The 24,525-nt window shown below is 40.4% G+C and overlaps 1 protein-coding gene across 1 annotated transcript; it reads right to left on the bottom strand.

Annotated features, from left to right (window-relative positions):
* Window positions 1-4,766: 4,766 nt before the first annotated feature.
* Window positions 4,767-24,017, bottom strand: LOC132560496 (uncharacterized). The gene is made up of 5 exons (XM_060225161.1): window positions 23,937-24,017; window positions 16,318-16,375; window positions 15,301-15,366; window positions 6,752-12,857; window positions 4,767-6,612 (listed from the first exon to the last, which is right to left on the bottom strand). Exons 1-5 carry the CDS (start codon window positions 23,970-23,972, stop codon window positions 5,325-5,327), a joined length of 7,554 nt encoding a protein of 2,517 aa, XP_060081144.1. The 5' UTR covers window positions 23,973-24,017; the 3' UTR covers window positions 4,767-5,324.
* Between the last annotated feature and the right edge of the window lie 508 nt (window positions 24,018-24,525).

The following is a 24,525-nucleotide window of genomic DNA, read 5'->3' as shown; positions in this document are numbered from 1 at the left end:
CTGAACATACAGACAACACTGTCCCTGAACATAAACAGACAACACTGACCCTGAATATAAACAGACATCACTAAACCTGAACATACAGATAACACAGACCCTAAACATAAACATACAACACTGACCCTGAATGTAAACAGACATCACTAAACCTGAACATACAGACAACACTGTCCCTGAACATAAACAGACAACACTGACCCTGAATGTAAACAGACATCACTAAACCTGAACATACAGACAACACTGTCCCTGAACATAAACAGACAACACTGACCCTGAATGTAAACAGACATCACTAAACCTGAACATACAGACAACACTGTCCCTGAACATAAACAGACAACACTGACCCTGAATGTAAACAGACATCACTAAACCTGAACATACAGACAACACTGTCCCTGAACATAAACAGGCGACAATTACCCTGAACTTATTAAGGCAACATTAACCCTGAACTTACAGGGAACCAAAATCTGATCCGATTACAACTGGGATTTAGCCTTTCTAATGCTGGTTACATTCGGTCAATATTGACTACATTTAAGTGGAACAAGGCCCTTCAACTATAATGCGCCATTTTTCTTTGATCCTAATGGACGAGTTGTGAATGTTCTTTGCTTTACCGTGTTTAGGGTTCTGTCATTCCATTCCACGATGCCGTCGTTTTAGGAAATGATTGAATTTTCATTTTGTTGACATGCTCAGGGAATAACGCTGGTATAATCACATAGTCAACTACTCCGATAAAATGCCATAATTTGTGTTTATATTCGGTCAAAGCAGGGCACTAATTTACTTTGGGTGGTCGGGCTGCGCAGCGGTAACAATCTCGCCTTGCACCAAGACGTCCGACGGGCGAAATAGTAACGGTCCACCGTCCGACCAAATAGTTTTTCCCGGGTTCTCCGGTTTCGTTCCACAGTGAAATCCTCTCGCACGCTTCCATGCGGGCCATCAAGGGTATTTCGCAATTGTTGAAAGATGAATTAAGTTTATATAAAAACTGCTTAACGTATAGGATCCGAATTTTTTAAACACGGCCCTCCAAACAATATTTTTGTGATTGGGTGTTCCTGTTTATGCCCAATTATTTTCAGGGAATTATTTTAATTTCACCAGGGACGTATATATCACGTTAATATATATGTCCCTGATTTCACATTTCATACTTGGTCCCTCTGAGTTCAAGTGTTCTGAATGCGAGAGGAGACGGCCAGGGAAATCTTGATAACTTGTCTTGTTCGGGTTGTCGAATCGATGTCGCGTGTTGGTAAAAAAAAAAAGTGCCCTTGGCTAGTTTTGTGAAAGAATGTGTTATTTCATTTGGCATTTTCGGGATGTTATAAAAATGTTATGGACAGCTGATTGAATGTATATTGTTATTTGCAAGTATCGTATTTGAATAATTTTCATCTAATAAATAGTTTGTGACTACTTGAAACAAGAGTTATTGTCCTCAGAATTTGTAATTTGGCATTTTCCGTTAAATTATTTCTTAAATAATCCGACCGATGCATATTTTATGCTTTAGATTGAAATGCTAACCAAAATATTAACAAGATTTATGTCGGAACACGCTGATGTGATGTACATACCACTCACTCAATTTCATTGCAAGGTTTAAACCACGCCCAGAGATGGATGTGTAATGTCAATCATAATGGCGGATATTGATTAATGAGCAAGCAACCAATCATTTGTCGGCAGAAACTTTGAATACCTATGAGCATGCGTGAAAGTGAAAATGTAAAGTTTCCGTAGCAAATAGTGTCGTCTGCATAAAACAAACAGCCATATTTAAAATTTTTAATTTGCAAAGTTTAAAGTAGAATACAAGACCACTTCTGACAACGTAAAACGTTCATCTATAGACTTCTAACGGAGAGAAAAGGTAAGATATTTTACAGGCAACAGTGCTAATTGAATTGCAGACACTGTTTTCATTTTTGAACGAATCTTACAAGGTATTTACAAGTGAGGTGTTTGTTTTGTCGACGAAGCAGACGACACCCCAATACATGGTACTGTTCTTGTGCGTTTTATGAGGGTCTCACGTAATGTTTTCCCCTTGTTCATATTTTGCCTATGTTTTATCGACTATGAATTTAAATTAAGTTTCTTTTGACATGTCGGTATTTTCTTTCTGGTTTTCCAAACATGATTCGCCCTACATGTCTTTTAATATAGAAGTTCCTATTTAGACGTGGCCCCGTTTTACACGCGACTCCTATTTCAGTTTGATAATGTAATCGGCTCTTATCATCAGCTCCAACAAAGAAAACATCAAGTAGTTTAGAGCGGTTTCGGGGATTCGGACACCTAAAATACGAAAAGCATTTCAAGCCTGTCCAAGAGAATTTTAGGTTTGAAACATTTAAACACTACTTTAACAAATGATGACCGCTGCTGATAACTATAAATATTTTGAATGTGGTTTACCTGCAATGCCCCGTTTTCGGGATTTTAAGTAAAGTATGACATCGGTTAATGGCCATAATAACAAAAATCCAGTTTTATACACACTCTGAAACCTTATAAAATTGGGGTTATTGATTTATAAAAAGAGCATCGAATATTCCCCTCTGCTTCAATCCGGGCCATGAGAGTGTTTTACATAACCTACATATATGAGTGTGTTTAATATGTAAGACTAATTCTTATAAGCATTGCATTGTTTTATAAACACCTCTCTCTCAAATCAAATAAACTATTTGTTCTGAAGAAGTGTTCCATTTTTATTGGGAAGTACTGGATAATCTTTTTAAAAGAACGAAATCAATCATAGGTCTCCTCTGGACGTTAGTTGTACGTTGTCTATTTCAGTACTGATCGGGAAACACATTGGACGACAGGGAAGTCATATTGGATTCTAGCAGTTGTACTTCTGTTTTTTCTTATTCCTGAGAAGTGAATTATACTGACTTGACGATTCTCGTTATTCATGTTGTAGATTCACCTTGGTGCGTTTTAGTGCATTGTGCAATTAAGAAATGACAATTGTTATCGATTTATTGAAAAGTGTTTGTTAGATCATCAATTTTCATAAGGTTCGTATTGGTCACTTCTTGTGCATAGTACATTTTGATACTGATTTGAGAACCACTTGGTCATGTGGCGTCCTTCTTGAATTATGACAGTTTTTATGTGTAATCATTCTCCACTTTCATATGTAGGATTCCGTTAATGGCAGTTATAGTTTGTAAATTCTTACACAAGTTCTTGATAAATCATTATCAACTTTTATTATGATTGCCTTTGTCATTATGTGTATCTATTTTGGCGTTGCCAGATTGGAAAACAAAATGGCTGACAGGCGGCCATCTTGGATTTTGACAATTTTCTTGTTATTGCTATTTTTTTCTAAGTTTCTTTTAAAATCTCATTGCTCCGTTTCACTTGGCTAATTACTACTCATCCATTTTGTGACTGATTTGAAAAAAATAATTAAATGATGTCCGATAGTTGGCTGTTTCAGATGCATTCAAACCGCTAGAACTGTGTGGTTAATTTTGAAGTTCCCTTAATTTACTGATTTTTACAATAATATTATTGAATACGCCTATCAAATAAAACATATAATTAAGATCAAATAAATGAAGAGAACATATTGTGTTATGATCTTATACACGTAATTCGAAAATGGACATTAAGATGCCTTTGGATTCTCTTGTTAAAATGTTCTCAGATCTTTAAAAAATATAAACTGTGAAATGAAAGCTCTTAATATTGACTTTGACTTTTGTAAAACAATTTAACGGTAAACCATAAACCCTGAAATGTGTAATTAATGTTTTAAATCTTGATTGTGACTTTAGTAAAACAGTTTTAACGGTATGCAATGAACTAATCGCGGTAGAACTATCCTTTTATCCATAGTTCCATGGATGGTTTTGCATTAATGATTAAGGAATATATATGGTTTCTATTTTGACTTCCCTGAAACAAAGTTTATCCTTCCATGAATTTTCTTACCAAATACGGTAGGGATACATTTTTAGTACTGATCTTCGTTTCAACTTAATATATCGCGATGAAATAATATTCGATTTATGAATTATCACAGACTCATTCACAGTATGTGTAATAGAAAATAAGCTCATATAACTTTAAACGTTTTATTTGTTGAAATTCAACATCACTTTTATCATTTGGTAATATCACCACCAGAGCACGAGGTGAAGGATGCGTTAATGAATTCCAAAACAACTTTGATTTCAAACTAATTTGGCTCTTAAGTGGTTAAATCTGGCTCCTTGCACATCTTATTTCTTTTTTAAATAGGCCGAAACAGGACGAAATATAAAAAAAAACCGAAAAAACAAAAAAATGAAATAAAGGCAAAATGAGAAACGGTCATTGAAGACATTTAATTACAAAATATACTAACAATTGTGCACATATATACTGTTATCATACATAAAATTCACGAATATCGATAGCTTAGCGAAATATCCTCTAATATACATTTATTCTTGTATAAGCCAACCCAAGAGCATAATACCAGTGAAGCATTAACCCCTCCCTTGCCATACCCATTCCCAGTCTTTTTTTCAGAGTTGTCTTCCTGTAAAGTACAAATAAGTACCAGTGGAAATATTTAATTCAAGGAGTTGTAAGGAGATGGCTCTGTGGTGTGAACGAGTATACAGTATGTTCAAGTTATTGATAGACAAGCCCCAATCACGAACTATGATTTTACAAGGATGCTTCGGACTTGATAGAGTCCATATGCTAACCCCCCCCCCCCCCCCCCAAAAAAAAAAAAAAAAAAAAACTCCCAAGAAGCGAACGCCTACTACTTGTATACATATATTCTCCAAAGCTACTTATTATTATCATTAAGATATATAAGATATACCAAGTACCTTCCCCCACCTTCTGTATAAGTTGAAACCACCCCCTTCCCCCTTCCCAAAAAAACACCTTCCTTGTGCACTGGGCAAACCTTGTTCGTGAATTTGTTGATGTATGTGACCACTACACGAACACTTAAATGATATTCGGTAAATTGAACACGCCAGTAAAACCCCTAACTAACCGATATCAGAGTTAATTGCCTTTCCCAACATACATTTATAGATAATCTATTAAATGAGAGATTTTATAATTGCTAAACTTCCTTTCAGTTTACATGTAGATGGAGCGAATTTTGTGTCAATGGAACAAATTCCGATGTACCTGCATAGCTGTTTACACATCTAACATAATCTATGATTCCCTTTGTCTAGTGCACGTGTACGAAAGTGACATATGTCTAGTGTGTACATACATAAACCTAGCCATTGCTACAGAAATTACATGTAAGCATGTAAGAGTAGTTAACTTTGCCCAGTACAGGTGTCGACGGCTCGGTCTGCTGGACAATCCCATTCTCCGTTGCAGCTACAGAAACAGCGGTACTGAAGACAGCGTTCACGTAACACAAACACAGAGTTGCCGGAATATTTCGTTCCGCGAACTCGACAGTCTTTACATTTGCGATCACCTCCACAGACGTTACGCGTCAGATTAGCGGGACAGTTGAACGAGCCATCGCAACCACAGTTACATTCGAACCGGTCACATCCCTTTGTATACTGAAATCGACTATTGGGACGATAGCGTCGACCATCTACTACGCATGCGCGACATCGTCGTCTAACTGGTTGCCTGTCGTCTATATCACTAGTCTTAACAGTTTTCTGACAGTTTGGAATTGCTGATTCGAACTGACAGTCCCATGCACCATTGCAACCACAATGACAGCGGTAGCGCACACAATCGTTTGTATAATAGAAGTCCGTGTTTGGTTGTTGTATTGTTCCATTTACAACACACTGAGTGCATGGCCCGGATCCCACCGCTGCTCCACACATGTTCTCTGTCCGACTCGCAGGGCAGTTATAAGATCCATTACAGAAACAGTCACAACTGAAACGGTGACAACCTTCATCATATTGGAAGAACGTATCCGGGTCATACGACTCGTCGTTAACATGACATTTCCTACAGTTGACAGGCTCATTACAAATATTGACAGTCCTGTCTGACGGACAGTTGAAGGACCCGTCACAACTACAATTACAGCTGTACCGATAACAGTCGTCTTCATACTGAAATTGCGTATTCCCACGATAAGCTTGGTTGTTCACCAAACACTGCTGACAACCGCCATCACACACGTATTCTGTGTTGCGACTAGGACAATCGTAGGATCCATCGCACGCACAGTCACAATTTAACCTGTAGCAATCTTTGATGTACTGGAATTGTGAATTTGGTGGGAAGCGAGTACCATTTATAACACATTCGCGACAACCGTCCTCACGTAGTCTCTCGTCCGAACAGACGTTTTCTTCCGAGCATTCATGGTGTCCAGTGCAATCGCACGTACACACAAATCGTTTACATCCGATGCGGTACTGAAACCGTGTATTAGGTTGTCGCTCTTCATCGTTTACTATACAGGTTGAACATGCTTCTGCTAGTTCTTCCTCTTCGCCTTGGTCTGGCGTGTCTCCTCCTTCCTCACATGCATTGATAACGTCATCATGCAAGCATGTGAATCGACCGTTACAATGACACGTGCACATGTACTTTCTACAATCGTCATATTTCACAAGGAATCTGAAAATATTAAAAGGAAATTCAAGATATAAATACTGATATTATTATTGATGTTCAACACAACGGAACTAAGCAAAATATCTATGATCAATCATAGTGAGGTAGCGTATTATGATCAGAGTATAATGATTGCACTTACCGGGAGTTAAATGCGTGCACCTCATCTCTCACTGTACATGACTTGCATTGGTCTGGACATAAGATCCTTGGCCTCTGACTTGGACACAACCATGACCCATCACAGTTGCATGAACAGTTGAATCCTTTACATTGGTCGTCGTACCGGAATGTCGACCCACCGTTATATCTATTTCCTGCTACTTCACATACGCCACAGGCATCGCCCTCTGTGCTCTGCTGAATCTCGCTGACACCTTGACGTTCTTCGTATTCATAGTAAAACAACTGGAAATCGGATGAAGTTGAAGAGGACGTCGATGACGACGAAGAAGCAACTGAATCCGATGATGCTGACGTAGACCCGCTTCCAGAAGACCTATCTCCACCAGAAGAATATCCACTTCTTGAAACAGTCCTTTCAAAAGACCCCGAACTGCTTGAGGATGTTGATGAGGAGTCCCCCTTCCTTGAACCCGATGTCTGAGTACTCACTGTTCGAGATCCTGTTGTCCTTGTTTCTACTGTCTCTGAACTTGATGTGTCAGTGCTTGCTGTCCGTGTGTTACCCGATCGATAATTTTCTGAATTCGCTTCCTGACATCCCCAAGTGGGTATTTGTCGGGGACAGTTCCAAGAACCGTCACAAGAACATAAACATCTGAAACTTTTGCAACTGTCAATGTATGTAAACTCTCTTCCTCCTTTGTACGGCTGATTGTCAACCACGCAGATTCCACAAACACCTGCGTCTATTTCATCACTGCTCATCATTACCTCAGAACGTCCCTGTCGGACTTCATACTCGTAGAACGTTGTCCGGGATACGGTCTTGGAAGATCCTGTCGATGTAGACGTGGACGAACCGCACAGACGAGCAGGCTTTTGTCGCGGACACAACCACGATCCGTCACATTTACAGTTACACTGAAAACGCTTACAGCCGTCGTCCAGCTGGAATTCTCGTCTGCCAGGATAACTCTGACCATTAATGACACAGGGCCCACAACGACCTGCCCGGACATCTTCGCCATTTCTCCTCGTAACCGAACTTCCCTGACGGGTTTCAAATGTCTCATAGTATGTAGTTTCCACTCGGGTGACTGTTTGCGTGCCTTGGTTTTTGTCTCTACGACGTGTTGTACTACTGCCCGTTCCGCTCCTTCTACCGGTTGAGTTGTCTGTCGTGATCGTTCGACTAGATGTATTTTCCGTTCTACCAGTTCGCCTTGTTCCACTGTTTGTGCGCGTTGTATCCATCGTCGATGACGTTTTTAAAGTCTCTATTACATTCCCATCGTTGTCACAAATATTAATTGGACTTCCTGTCCTACAAGCGTAGCGTCCGTTGCAGTAGCATGTGCATTTATAACGTTTACAACGTCGGTCTACGTAAAATATATCATTGGCATTGTAGCTGTTTCCATCAACTGTGCAGATTTGGCAGTTTGTCTCATCAGTTTCAGCGATAATTCTGTCACGTTCTCGTTGGCGTTCTCGTTCTCTTTCAATATCTCGTTCACGTTCACGAGCACGATCCACTACCTGTTGACGTCCAGCTTCTTCCCTAGCTCGACGAATGGCTTCCTCCCTTTCTCGGCGAATTTTTTCCACCCTCGCCCGTCGGACTGCTTCTTCTCTTTCCCGACGAGCAGCTTCCTCTCTTTCTCTTCGTTCAACTTCATCACGATTTTGTCGTTCAGCCTCTTCCTGCACCCGACGTTGTTCAGCCTCTTCCTGCACCCGACGTTGTTCAGCCTCTTCCTGCACCCGACGTCTTTCAGCTTCTTCCTGCACTCGACGTCTTTTAGCCTCTTCCTGTTCTCGACGTCTTTCAGTTTCCTCCTGAGCTCTTACCCTCTCACGTTCCTCAGATTCTTCTCTTTCTCGACGGGCGTCTTCTTCTCTTTGTCGGCGTGCATTTTCTTCATTTACTCGCCTGGCTGCGTTCTCTCTTTCTCGGCGATCGATTTCTTCTCGATTACGACGTTCGGCTTCCTCCTGTGCTCTTCTCAATGCTTCCCTCTCGAGTTGACGGGCAGCTTCCTCTTGCCGAGCTATTTCTTCCCGGCGCATTATTTCCTCTCGTTGTACCGTTGTCGTCCTTGATGTTTCTATACGAGTCGGTCTTCTATCACGATTACTGGAGGTTCCCAATGTGGTAATGACTGTACGTGTTGAACTTGATCCTCCTCTATTGCGTATTGTGCCTGAAGGTCTGGTACCGACATGCACGGTCGTACTGCCGACAACACTTTCCTGGCCAACATTTACAATAGTATCAGTACCTCCAGAACACACGTTCGTTCCCGTACCTACGCAGTAGTGATTTCCGTTACAGAAACAATGACATTTATAGGCAATGCAACCTTCTCTATTGACGAACTTACTATTTGGTGGGTAATCTATTCCATTCACATTACAAGGCACACAATCATTGTCGTCTATGTCGTCGTCGGTACAAGTATATTCAGCTGTCTGACTATTGCAATCGGGCTGACCATTACAGCTGCAGATACACTGCTGACGCCAACAACCGCGCTCAAGTACAAGCGGCTCGTTTGTTGTGTAAGTACGTCCGCCAACTCTGCATTCCCTACAGACTTGTGTAGGCTGACCAATCGACGTACCACAGGTGTTGATAGGAGCTGTGCATCTGTGAATTCCATTACAACCGCACTGACATGTGTACCTGAGACAGTCTCTTTGAGTATTAAATATAGAATTCGGTGGGTAAATTTGACCGTCTACTCGGCATTCTCTGCATCTATTGTCTGTGGTACCTTTGCTTTCCGGATCACACCCAGGGATAGGAGTTTGGATGCACACAGCTCGACCACTACATTCACACAAACACGACAGGGTGTTACATTCCTTTCTGAATGTGAATTGGCTCAACGCTTGGTAACGCCTCCCCTCCACGGCACATCTTCTACACCCCACACCTTTGTTCTGATTCTGACAGTCGGTAAAACCTGCTGGTTTACAAGTGGCTTCTCCGCTGCATGAACAAGTACACTGGTATCGGATACATCCCCGGGTGTACTCAAACTGTGCGTTGGTAGCGTATTGTACATTGTTGACTAAACATACTCTACATTGGTCAGTATTTTCTGTTACCACGCCTGAACCACTAGTACCACCCCTGACCACAGTTGACGTGGTTATGGTCCTACTGCTGCTAGACACCGTACCTCTGTTTGTATTTCGCCCGGGAGTTACGAAGACCCCATATGTGTTCCCACCACCAGTCGTTGTTTCGCTAGTGGCGACAGACCCCTGTCCACCAGTTGTCCCAGTAGTCACCCTGAAAGTACCACCTCTATTTGTTGTTGATCCACTTGTCACTCTGACACTTCCGCCTCTGTTTGACGTAGAACCCGTGGTTACTACTCTCCTACCACCTGTATTAGCCGTGCCTCCACTTGTCACTCTGACACTTCCGCCTCTGTTTGACGTAGAACCCGTGGTTACTACTCTCCTACCACCTGTATTAGCCGTGCCTCCACTTGTCACTCTGACACTTCCGCCTCCGTTTGACGTAGAACCCGTGGTTACTACTCTTCCGCCTGTATTGGCCGTGCTTCCACTTGTCACTCGAACACTTCCACCTCTATTCACTGTCCTGCTGGTGTCAACAATTGTACCTTCAACACCTGTTATCCTTGTCGAAGAGCTACTACTAGAACTTCCGCTGCTTGTGCTACTTCCACCCGCCCGAACCACGGTAGTTCCCGGTCTATTGCCAATAGATCCACTGGCAATTACTGCCGTCCCGCATGCTAAATTCCCCCCAGGGGTGCACTCCGGTAAACCACTGCATCTACATCTACAACGATACGTAATACAACCAACATCAATGCTGAACTGTGCTCGAGAAGGAAATGTTTCTCCATTCATAATACATCGTCGACATCGGTCCTGGGTTCTAGTAATGTCGGTTGAATCTCGTGATGATGAGGTGCATTCGGTGTCTACTGAAGTAGAGGTGCGATAGCCTCCATTACAGTAACATCTAACATGGTGGTTGATGCACCTTTCCCGATAATCGAACTGAGAGTTTCCGGGATATGTGTGTCCGTTGATGATGCATTCCTTACACCAGGAAGACGGGATGTTACTAACAGACTGGATCTGAAACTGTTCAAAGTAGTCACCGGCACACGACACTGTGGCAGATTCCGCAGGGCAATCCCATCGTCCGTCACAACTGCATCGACAGCTGTAATTAATGCATCCCCATTGTAGATTAAATACGCTGCGCGAGGCGTACCTGTTTCCACTTACAAGACAGTCCCGGCAGCCCGTAGAAACTTGTTGCTGGGATCCACACAGATAAGTGATTTGGGAACGAGAACACTGCCATCCTCCGGCACAATCGCACTCGCATTCGTAGCGCCAGCAGTCTTCTTCCAGTTGAAACCTGGAATAACCCTCTACTCGTGTACCGTACACATCGCACGAGTAACAACCAGATGTAGCATTCTGCCTACATGTGTCCACTGCGTTCTCCCCTGGGCAATCCCACGACCCGTCACATCGACACGTACAGTCATTGTAGCGTATACAGCCATCCGTGTGAGAGAAGAATGAGTTCCCCTGATATTGCTCACCGTGTACATTACAATAGAAGCAGCCAGTTGTAGCATTCTGATTGCAAGTGTCAATCGTTCTGTTGGCAGGACACGTCCAGGATCCGTCGCACTTACAGTCACAATTGTACTGGTAGCAACCTTGATGCATTTTGAATTGTGTATTGCCCTGGTAGATACTTCCCTTAGCGTCACACGTTAGGCAACGATCAGTACAAACCCATTTGGCGTTCTCCTTGGGACAGCGGTAAGAACCGTTACAGCTACAAATACATGGGTCCCACTCCCAGCAATCCTCACGCAGTTTAAAGTTTGTACCTCCCTCGTACGTTCGCCCCTCAACGTCACACTGTAGACAACGATCGGTGCATATCCAACGGCCGTTTTCAGCCGGACAGTTCCACGAACCGTCACAATTACAGATGCATGGGTCATATTCGATACATTCTTGCTGCTTTCGATACACAAATTCCGTATTGCCGTCATACATCTGACCTTCTACTTCGCACTGTCGGCAGACATTTTCACAGATCCACTTAGCACGGTTAGGCTGACATTGCCATCCACCATCACATTCACAACGGCAGTCTTGCCATTCCACGCAACCGTTCCGGTAGGTAAATGAAGTATCTGGTGAGTGGAACGTTCCATGGACGTCACAGGACAAGCAGCCTCGCTGGTCCCGGCGACCTGTGAACACGCCCTGACCGAGATCAGCACGTGAGTCTGAATCTGAGCACGTGTTGATCCCCGTCTCTGCGGAGCATTGCCAGAACCCAGTACAACTACAGTAACATGATTGGTACTCGATACAACTGTTTGTGTACTTAAAATAAGAGTTTGGTGGAATTTCCTGGCCGTTCACTAAACAGTTTGTATTGCAATTCCCGCCTTGTGATCCCAAGGATACCCCAACACCTGATCCACTTGATGAAGATGACGACGACGTTCGCTGTCTCGAAGAAGATGACGTATAAGAATACGATGAAGACGATGATGATGATGACCCAGTATTTCTCCCTGATGAAGACGATGATGATGACCCAGTATTTCTACCTGATGAAGACGATGAAAAAGTCCCTGAGTTTGTATCAGAAACCGATGAATCAACATCTCTATTGGACAATTGACCGGTATTGCCTCCAGATGAAGATGAGCTTGAATACTCTGTCCTTGAGCCTGTTCGATAGTTGGTGCCTCGCGAGCCAGTCTGACGATTAGGACATGTGTTTCTTGCAGTCTGACACGTCCATGATCCGTTACATCGACAGTAACATCCGGTGAGCTCTTCACATCCCCGACGGTAGTCAAACGCACTGTTGCTGGGATAGTAGATTCCGTTGACTTCACACTCTCGACACGCGTTAGGATCGGGTGCGTTGTTGGCAGGGTTACACAGATCTATACCGTCATAGCAACGCCAATTACCGTCACAAAAACAACGACATTTAGAGTACTCGATACATCCATTCCTCAAGCTGAAGTCACTGTTGCCGTCGAATTTCATCCCATTTATCTCGCACTGAGTGTCGCAAACTGAAATAAGAAAGAATGGGGCATAGGTACATTATGTTGCCTACAAAGTAAAAAAAATGGGAGTGGAAATATCTAACGATTATGGCAGAAGACTGATGGCCAAAACAATAACAATGACATCGGTACCGTCGATTTCGGAGTAAGGGGTACAGGTACGAGTGAATATCACTATAGGATCAGTAGGACCGAAATCACTGATTCCGGAGTAACGAATAAAGGTACAATTGTATATTATTGCAGGATCAGTAGGACAGGTACAGCTGATTCCGGTGTGATGGGTAAATATTTAAGCGTCAATCACTACAAGATTACTAGGATTGGTATCGCTGATTCACGAATTATGGATACACGTACAAAAGAATCTCATTACAAGATCGACAGGGTCGGTACAGCTGATTCCGGAGTAACGGGTAAAGGCGAAAGTGTATATAATTACAAGATCGATAGGATCGGTACCGCTGATTCCGGAGTAACGGGTACATTTACAAGTGTATATCATCACAACATCGATAGGATCGGTACCGCTGATTCCGGAGTAACGGGTACATGTACAAGATTACTAGGATTGGTATCGCTGATTCACGAATTATGGATACACGTACAAAAGAATCTCATTACAAGATCGACAGGGTCGGTACAGCTGATTCCGGAGTAACGGGTAAAGGCGAAAGTGTATATAATTACAAGATCGATAGGATCGGTACCGCTGATTCCGGAGTAACGGGTACATTTACAAGTGTATATCATCACAACATCGATAGGATCGGTACCGCTGATTCCGGAGTAACGGGTACATGTACAAGATTACTAGGATTGGTATCGCTGATTCACGAATTATGGATACACGTACAAAAGAATCTCATTACAAGATCGACAGGGTCGGTACAGCTGATTCCGGAGTAACGGGTAAAGGCGAAAGTGTATATAATTACAAGATCGATAGGATCGGTACCGCTGATTCCGGAGTAACGGGTACATTTACAAGTGTATATCATCACAACATCGATAGGATCGGTACCGCTGATTCCGGAGTAACGGGTACATGTACAAGTGTATGTCATTACAAGATCAGTAGGATCGGTACAGCTGATTCCGGACTAAAGGGTAAAGGCGAAAGTGTATATAATTACAAGATCGATAGGATCGGTATCGCTGATTCCGGACTAAAGGGTAAAGGCGAAAGTGTATATCATCACAAGATCAGTAGGATCGGTACGCTGATTCCGGAGTAACGGGTACATGTTCAAGTGTATATCATCACAAGATCAGTAAGATCGGTACCGCTGACTCCGGAGTAACGGGTACATGTTCAAGTGTATATCATCATAAGATCAGTAGGATCGGTACCGCTGATTCCGGAGTAACGGGTACACGTTCAAGTGTATATCATTACAAGATCAGTAAGATCGGTACCGCTGACTCCGGAGTAACGGGTACATGTTCAAGTGTATATCATTACAAGATCAGTAAGATCGGTACCGCTGACTCCGGAGTAACGGGTACATGTTCAAGTGTATATCATCATAAGATCAGTAGGATCGGTACCGCTGATTCCGGAGTAACGGGTACATGTACAAGTGTATATCATCATAAGATCAGTAGGATCGGTACCGCTGATTCCGGAGTAACGGGTACACGTTCAAGTGTATATCATTACAAGGTCAGTATGATCGGTAACGCTGATTCCGGAGTAACGGGTACATTTACAAGTGTATATCATTACAGGGTCAGTAGGATTGGGATCACTGAATCCGGAGTAACGGGTACATGTTCAAGTGTATATCATCACAAGATCAGTAGGATCGGTATCGGTATAAGTTTTTATCATTATTCTTTTAAGCCCGCTGCATCCTTTGAGCATTCGAGATTATTGTTGTCATTGTCATCTGAACCGCGTTCATTGTACTTTTTAAAACACATTATATTAATATCGAACTGAACTTAATCTAAAACTTTTAAACTATTTATTCACACATGACGTTTTAAATTTTAAGTAAATATCATCCTTCTCTTTAAAATTATATTGCTAAGGCAGTGACATGCAACATGAAGGTAAAATATAAGCAATAATAACTGTTTTAATGTATTTATCGTCCTTCTTGATGCCTCATCACAAGTCTTATACTATGCCTATTTATTACGCCACCCATTTTGCATGTTTTATAGACTAAATACAGTGTTGTTGTTTACTCTGACTTATTACTTTTCAGCTATAATGATTTTATTTCGCATTGAAGTATATACAATATACAAGATTGTACCAAAGACACACAAGTAAATAACAAATTTTAATAACTTAGATACAATGGAGCCAAACCATGAATTAAACTATCGCCCTTGCAGGACTCGTCAGTGATGCTAAGGGCCTAAATATGTAAAATAAACATTGAAAATAAGGTATCTTCTATATTATTTGTCAATACAAAATATATATTCCACAAACCTTCATCTCTGTCTCCTCCTTGACTGTTTGAAGATCCAAGATGGAGACCATATCCCTGACCATGACCTGCCCAATGAACACGTTTAACATTAATAAAGAAACAAATTCAACAAGACAGAAGCGATAATATTTCACCAGCATATTTTACTTTCTAGGGGTGAACCTCATCTAATAAATTCGTAGGACCTGGTACATTTTATCACATAATCATTTCTTAAAACTTAATTAAATACCGGTCAATTTAGTTTTTCTTTTAATCAAAAATTCCTTTTCCCTTTTAGTAAATGATTTCACTTTGATCTACTCGACCATGCTGATTTTTCGTTTGTAATATATTTTTCATCCATACCATAATCTAAGTTATCTTAACAGAACAACAGAAATATATATATTTATATTGCTAAATGTGATGGATTTCGTGAAAATTAATGTATTTGAGGCCTGGGAATTATGTCATCATCTTAATTATTCAGCAGAAATTTTATTAATATTGTCCTAAAGTATAGCAGTGTTACATTTACTTAGCATGTGCATTTTTTTCTAACAATGAATTCTAATTTTATAATCAGGTTATTTAAAAATATTTACAAATACATTGCATAGTCACGAAATAATCTTACTCATCTGAATGTTTGTGTCGATTCTAATATTTGCATTTATCGATACTTATGCATGGCTAGTAGATTTGCGCAATAGTATACTGTGTTGTCAATACTTTCACTGAATGCAATCTGCGATGTTTGCTTAAATCCTTAAATTTTACATGTACCTGATTTAAATGCGACAAGACATATAAGACATCTTGCTGTAATGGTTTACGGTAACATTAATGGACAAAACATGTCAGTTATATCATTTGCTATGAAACTTGTGTTGCTGTTACATCGCTTGTATCGAAGTGCATTTACATTAGCGAATTCCGTATTACAGCATTTCATACTTTTGGAAGACTTATCCAAGTATATGAACTAATATTTCACATACTGTATTTATTCACGAATGTGACATTTGACTCACCTGCAGCAGAGACCATAACTAACCACGCCCCTAATAGAAGGACCAGGCTCACTGATAGCTGTAACAAGCAAACACAAGTTATTTATGAAGATAAAAATCAACTTCATGGAAAACTGTATACTAGTAAAGGTGTAATTACAACATTAATTCTGTCTCATTTAGTGGGTACCGCCCACTTTGGAAACCATACCCACTGTTGTAACCCGGTAAGATTATTGTACCGCCCACTTTGGAAACCATACCCACTGTTGTAACCCTGTAAGATTATTGTACCGCCCACTTTGTTAACCCTACCCACTGTTGTAACCATTTAAGATTAGTATACCGCCCACTTTGGTAACGCTTCCCACTGTTGTTACCCAGTAAGATTATTGTACCGCCCACTTTGGAAACCATACCCACTGTTGTAACCCTGTAAGATTATTGTACCGCCCACTTTGGTAATACCAGAGGCGTATATATCAAATTTATGTGTTATATATGTCTCTGGAAACCCTTCCCACTGTTGTAACCCTGTAAGATTATTGTACCGCCCACTACGTTAACCCAGTTACATCAATAGGTGCCTCGTAATTCCATCCAATATTGTAATGCATTTACTTTTATGTGTAACGCCCAACTACTTAGCGGGTAACCACACCCACCATTGAAACTTGGTTAAATTAGTGTGCAATGCCCAATTTTGTACACCAAGCGTGCTTTTAAACTACAACTGAGAGGTTGCAATGAAGGAGACCTAAGTCAATACACTGCACGGGCAGGTGGAGTTCTCGGAGTGGACGTCCGCACCAAGTCATAAGACTCATGTGAATTAGAAAAGGTCCCAGGCATAAGCAGGTTAATGAATAAGAACACAAAATTGTTTTAATATTATCTTTTTTAAAATAATGATAAAACTGAAATCTAAAAATTGTATCTAAGGGCTCAAAGTAATACGTTGCAGACTAAAAGCATTTTGATTTCTGTGAATTTTCAATAAATGAATGAATGAATGAATGAATGAATGAATGAATAGATAAATGAAAATGAAAATTAATGAATGAATATTTCAGTTAACCTGTTGATCAAGTCTTCCTTCAAACAAATTAGCCCAGTGTTGTTCCAAGACATGCACGAAAGTTCACAAACATAGGTGTATGATGTGCCATAGATAAACAATACCAGACCTTTCTTTGTTCTAGTCTATAGTTATGGAATGTCAAATATAATCTTCTGTGCTTTTTGGCAATCGACTTTATATGAAATAGAGCTTCAACTTAGAAACATTATTTTAGGTGAACAAGTCACACGGCTACGTCAGTTGGAACTTTTAATAAACATTTTGTTCAAATTAACTGGAATCAGAATCACTAGATTCTTTAGATTACTTTTTGTTGGTTTTTGTTATTTTTCAGTTTCAACAGATTTATCACAGATGGAAAATTATAAAACGCTGTGGGAGATCTTGTTTATATCAGTCTCACTAACCCGGAAGTCTTTATTATTCCAGATTTGGATACCAGTGATCATACACGTGTATATATTTACCGCCAATTATATAAGTAAATTTTAGTTCCAATTCACCTTCATTCCATTTCAAGCCAATAAAGAAATTCTCTGAAGCTGCACAATAGTAGACCTTAAGTACCGGTTTACTGAACTCCCATTGTGATTGTAATCACGCGTATAAATAGCAGCAAGTCCTGTATACGAGGTTACATAATGAAGTACATGGGTGATTTTATCTTACTTGTACAAGCAGCGAATGTTTACTATCAAGGGATGTTACACGAGTATTTCAGGTTGCCGACTAGACATAGGTTATTTGTTTTGAGTTGCTGGTGTGACTCGAGTTGTGTGGTTTGGGTTTCAAGTGTAACGTGGATGGTTTGTTTCGGGCTGTTATTGTAACACGGGGGGTTTGTGTTTCGGATTGCTAGCATAACACGGGTGGTTTATTTTGGGTTGTTATTGGTAGCAGGAAACAGTTAATTTGCATTTTTCCTGAAATTATTGGTCATGTTTGAGATATACAGGTATTGCAGATTGGTTATGAAAAATACATCATTACATGTATATATATTTATAAACTACATAACAATTTCATTTATAGTAGAAAGATGAAATTTGTGTATATCAAAAATTTCCTCTGATTTCTGATATTTGATTGTCATGGTTACCTGAAAAAATGCTAAAAATGCAAAAATATTGCTAATTCCAAACTAACACTACAATTTTCTAGAAGACATTTAATTCTAAACACCTATCTTACAATCAACAACACTGTCATGGTAACAAAGTACTTACATTTCAGCAAATTCCAACTGGGAAATCCTTCATAACATGACCACATGTAAACACTATGAAAATTTCACTTCCTGTAAAGCTAGTTTTTGGTGCGTAGACACAGATTCGAGACTACCTAAATAGTAATTCCCAACACAAAGCTAAAACATTATTCTGAAAAGAATGAAACCCTACATTGTTCACTTTAACATGACAAGACCAATTTTAGCAAGGATTTATTGTTTCAATTTTAATTAAAACCTTTATAATGGGGTAATCTAATGAACAAAAAAAAATCTCCCATGGCCACACCGAAAAACTGTACTGCTACCTATTGTAACACGGTTGGTTTGTGTTTCGGATTGCTAGTTTAACACGTGAGGCTTGTGTTTAGTTTTACTAGAATAACACGAATTGTTCGTTTCGAGTTTCCGGTGTAAGTGACACATGCCGTTAGTATTTATCGTAACCTGTGTAAAACGGATTGTTTAAGTTTCGGATTGCTTATGTAACACGGGCCTTTTTCCGGTTGTCACAATAGTCCGGAAGGTGCTTATTATCGAACTGCGATTTCATTTTCGTCTTGGTGGCGGTCGATATCGACCTCGACCATGACAAAAATAAAAACGAAACACAAAACAAAAATAAAATCGCGGACAGATAGTCAGGGCCCTACGGACTATTGCAAGACACGGGATGCTGGTAAATAAAATTGCTTGCTTTAAAACACGGGTTTTATATTTAAAAAGCGATTTTTCATTATCTGTTCAATGTTTTGTGATGAGGATAATAGTAATGAACACGGGTTGTTTGCGCTACGGTTACCGAGGGTTGTTTGTCTTAACAATGCTATTTCGGTAACGCTTATATTGCATTATGAACAAGATGATTGGGGGAATTTGAAATCAATTTTAATGTAAGGCATGTACATGATAACAGGAGGGGTTTGTGTGTTAAACAATGTTATTTTGGTAACACGTTGATATCAAGGATCTATACTATTCAGAATGCCTAGGGTATATTAACAGTGACATAACGGTACGTTCTCCACACGAGAAATGCTATCCCCTTTTCTCGCCTGTCAAGTGAATCATGTTCTTGTGCGTGTTAACCGACAATCCCCGAAACCTGTTGACGCTAACTGCTTCACCATGTTTCCCGTCATATCTCATTCCCCATCCCCTGTCCTCGACACCCTCGTTCCAACTGGCGCATATAGTATACGTTGTCCGTACGTGATTTACATAGCACCACTAGGATGTGACGTCATCACTTCCTTCAAACATGCATGTTTATATGTTGTTTTATTGCGGCATTCGTCAATTTGCTCATTACGAAGACCATAAACATGGTTAAACATGTCCACGTCGCGAATGGAAAATAACTTTATATGATAATCATGTCTTCGTTCATATTTTGTATTGATTTAAAAAATGCAACTAAACACGACTCAATGAAAGTATTATTAGGGGATAAAATAGTAAGATCTCGTTTGCCACATCACTATAGTTTCAAATTTTCAGAAACTGACATAAGTAAAGTCTTTGAGGGGTAAAACAACATCGGTATTTACGTAAAGTTATTACATAGACCTCAAGCCCTAAGCTGGCCGTAACAATAGCTATATAGAGCAGGCTTTCGTAAACTCACAAACTTAGTGTAAACTATTTAAGTTTATTTTATTTTTCGTGGCAGTCTATTTTTGGAATTAATATTGAAAGATTGCAACCAGTGCTCTAATCCGATTTTTCAATTATTAAGGTCATTGATTTTCCGAAACCATAATTACGAAATGTTAATTGAGTTTAAGATTTTAAACAAGTGTCACTAGACATAAAACTATTATCCGCAATGATGTAAAAAAAGAAGCAAAGGTCTGTGATGTTTGCGAATACTCGATAGTAAGTCATCTTAGCAATCGTCCCACCATCAGCAACTTCCGGTTTACCGACGTAACAATGATGAAGTGTCTAGACCGGAAATAAAGGCACTTGACTTGTGGATTCCTATCACAATATCAGACTTACTTTTCAGAAGAGTTTTCTCTGTCGGTGTGCACTTAAGCAGATTACTCACTGTTGTAACGGGAATAAGTATAATACAATCACAAATCTTTATGTGTTGAGGAAGGGGTGGGGAGAACTTTAGAGGATACTTTGTGTATTGAGGAAGAGGTATGGAGAACTTTGGAGGATACTTTGTGTGTTGAGGAAGGGGTGGGGAGAACTTTGGAGGATACTTTATGTGTTGAGGAAGGGGTGGGGAGAACTTTGGAGGATACTTTGTGTGTTGAGGAGGGGTGGGAGAACTTTAGAGGATACTCTGTGTGTTGAGGAAGGGGTGGGGAGAACTTTAGAGGATACTTTGTGTGTTGAGGAAGGGGTGGGAGAACTTTGGAGGATACTTTGTGTGTTGAGGAAGGGGTGGGGAGAACTTTGGAGGACACTTCGTGAGTTGAGGAAGGGGTGGGGAGAACTTTAGAGGATACTCTGTGTTGAGGAAGGGGTGGGAGAACTTTAGAGGATACTCTGTGTTGAGGAAGGGGTGGGAGAACTTTAGAGGATACTCTGTGTTGAGGAAGGGGTGGGAGAACTTTAGAGGATACTCTGTGTTGAGGAAGGGGTGGGGGAACTTTAGAGGATACTTTGTGTGTTGAGGAAGGGGTGGGAGAACTTTGGAGGATACTTTATGTGTTGAGGAAGGGGTGGGAGAACTTTAGAGGATACTCTGTGTGTTGAGGAAGGGGTGGGAGAACTTTGGAGGACACTTTGTGTGTTGAGGAAGAGGTAGGGAGAACTTTAGAGGATACTTTGTGTGATGAGGAAGGGGTGGGAGAACTTTAGAGGATACTCTGTGTGTTGAGGAAGGGGTGGGAGAACTTTAGAGGATACTTTGTGTGTTGAGGAAGGGGTAGGGTGAACTATGGAGGATACTTTGTGTGTTGAGGAAGAGGTATGGAGAACTTTGGAGGATACTTTGTGTGTTGAGGAAGGGGTGGGGAGAACTTTGGAGGATACTTTGTGTGTTGAGGAAGGAGTGGGAGAACTTTAGAGGATACTCTGTGTGTTGAGGAAGGGGTGGGGGAACTTTAGAGGATACTCTGTGTGTTGAGGAAGGGGTGGGAGAACTTTAGAGGATACTCTGTGTGTTGAGGAAGGGGTGGGAGAACTTTAGAGGATACTTTGTGTGTTGAGGAAGGGGTGGGAAGAACTTTAGAGGATACTCTGTGTGTTGAGGAAGGGGTGGGAGAACTTTAGAGGATACTCTGTGTGTTGAGGAAGGGGTGGGAGAACTTTAGAGGATACTCTGTGTGTTGAGGAAGGGGTGGGAGAACTTTAGAGGATACTCTGTGTGTTGAGGAAGGGGTGGGAGAACTTTAGAGGATACTCTGTGTGTTGAGGAAGGGGTGGGAGAACTTTAGAGGATACTTTGTGTGTTGAGGAAGGGGTGGGAGAACTTTAGAGGATACTCTGTGTTGAGGAAGGGGTAGGGTGAACTATGGAGGATACTTTGTGTGATGAGGAAGGGGTAGGGTGAACTATGGAGGATACTTTGTGTGTTGAGGAAGGGGTAGGGTGAACTATGGAGGATACTTTGTGTGTTGAGGAAGGGGTGGGAGAACTTTGGAGGATACTTTGTGCGTTGAGGAAGGGGTGGGGAGAACTTTAGAGGATACCCTGTGTGTTGAGGAAGGGGTGGGAGAACTTTAGAGGATACTCTGTGTGTTGAGGAAGGGGTGGGAGAACTTTAGAGGATACTTTGTGTGTTGAGGAAGGGGTAGGGTGAACTATGGAGGATACTTGAGTTAGGATACCAAAAGCGTATAGAAAGTATAGTAAAGGTCACCTGTCCGACCACGTGGGTTTTCTCCGGGTACTCCGGTACTAAATAAGACCCCTCTCACGCTTACATCCAGGCCAACAAGAGTGATTAGTATAAGTTGAAATATCTTGTTTCGCAATTGTTGTAAAATAAATAAAGTTTATTTATTTATTTTGAAAGGATAACGACAAGGATGTCCAAAAGTTGAAAAAAAGTTTTGTATTGTCTAGTAACCTCCAGCGGTGTATCACGTTACGGTAAGCTGGTAATACCATCTAGGGTTCGATCCCAGACATCAACGATTGACCAAGTTCACAGGCTCAAAAACAAATATTCTGGAGATATTTCTACTTTTAGAACTGCATTTGATGGAGAGTTGGTCTGTCCACATCGCCGTTTATGTTTTAGGTGTCAATGTGAAATAAAGATAACAAAACAGTCATCTGAAATTGTAAACTCATATAAAATGTGTACGGCCTAATTTATAGTTAAACCAAGACTTCAGTGAATTAGAAAACAAAACCCAAAACATTTCGATGTGATGTATACGACATTTAGTTAAAAACCCAAATAACCATTATTTACGAATTTATTACGGAGCCAGAACGGTCTTTAGAAACGTCAGACCTACAGATCTAATTACGTCATAATCAAATCGTTTTAAATGCCCACCCAATACACGCCAACCAAACGCATGTAATGACGCGTGGTAAAATGTTCAAAGAAAACATATCATGATTACCAATACGGAACAAGCAGTAAATTGTACTTTTATCAATTTTCCTCTGCATAGTCAATAACAAACAATTGATTCTTCATTCTATGAGAATAAGTATGTAGTATTGAGTGGCCTGAGAATTAGCACAAATTTGTCTAGTGTTAGCGTTACCAATACATATATCTGTTACTGCAATTATTGAATATTCAGAATAAATGTTCAGATAATTCACAGTTAACTTTGAATATTTAGTGGCAATTTTTTCAACATTTTGTTAATTCTGAATATTTACTAGAAAAAATCAAATGTTTTGCAATAAATTTTGAATATTTACTAGAAAAGTTTAAAAGTTTTGTGATAAATCTTAAATATTTAGTAAAATTTTTTACAAATTTAGTAGCAAGTTTTTGAAGATTTATCTGTTGAATTTAATTTTGAATATTTGGAGCAAATTTGTAATATTTAGTAGTAGCTTACTCTTAAACATAATTCTTAAAGTTGAGAGTAGGTTTTAGTTTTTAGAAAGCGAGTTGCTTACAATAAGCCTTATGGGTGAAATATTGTAAGTGTACATCGTTTGAAGTATCCAATATGTAGCAGCTAGCTAAGTGTTGCGGGTATTTAGTATTAATAGTATATAATATTAATATAATCACATACAATTGTAAATTTTTAATATTAAGTAACCAAAGTTGGGAGTATTTATTTCAAAGAAATGTGAGTATTGGAAGAAATCAACATGCACTTGGAGCTGTAAGACAGCTGTTCCAAATAAACGAAAAGAAGTTGTTAGGGTACGCACGTGTGCACTTACCTTGTAAAAGTGATCCATTTGTTTGTATGTGAACATCCACACTGATATGTGTTTTTTCACAGAACCATAACCAAGGCTTTTTAGTTGTTGCGGTAGTTTTCTCGACCACCCTGTGCTAGTGTATAGTAAGGGCTAATATGAGTCCCTCACGGAGACGTACCGAGTTATTAGCTGTGTCGTCAGAACACTTCCGGTAGATTCCGGTTACTGCCAAGTATGTAGACGAACGCGCCTGGTTAATGAACATTCGCACAAGTCTGCTTAAATTATCATACACACATTTTATACGTCCAAGAAGCATACATGCACGGGAGACGGTGGCGATAACCCTTCTTGACTCGTCCAACCTTTCATCGTCAATCACATCTAACGTGTAGCCAGCTCAGTTCACGGACTAATGGCAGCGATGAAAGGATGAGGAAGGGCAAATGTACACACAAGGGAAACACAGGTGTAGAGGGGATACTGCAGGGTTTCCCAGGTACATGCTGTAGGGGAACATTTCGATAACTTCTATGTGGAGGTTCTACTGGACTAGTCCTGTATTATTAGAGCAATAGTGTATAGCAAGGTACTACTGGTACTCTAG

Source organism: Ylistrum balloti, unplaced genomic scaffold, assembly GCF_031769215.1.
Source record: "Ylistrum balloti isolate Yb309-2 unplaced genomic scaffold, AGI_CSIRO_Ybal_v1 Utg371070, whole genome shotgun sequence".
In the NCBI taxonomy this organism is placed as follows: Eukaryota; Metazoa; Mollusca; class Bivalvia; order Pectinida; family Pectinidae; genus Ylistrum; species Ylistrum balloti.
This window is presented reverse-complemented; position numbering and strand designations above follow the sequence as displayed.

Excerpts from the sequence above, each read along its gene's own strand:
- LOC132560496 (XM_060225161.1), bottom strand. The coding sequence starts at position 23,972 with ATGTTCACATACAAACAAATGGATCACTTTTACAAG. Across the intron at positions 16,376-23,936 it reads AAATGGATCACTTTTACAAG|CTATCAGTGAGCCTGGTCCT; the intron begins GTAAGTGCACAC and ends TGCTTGTTACAG. Across the intron at positions 12,858-15,300 it reads AGGAGGAGACAGAGATGAAG|TTTGCGACACTCAGTGCGAG; the intron begins GTTTGTGGAATA and ends TTCTTATTTCAG.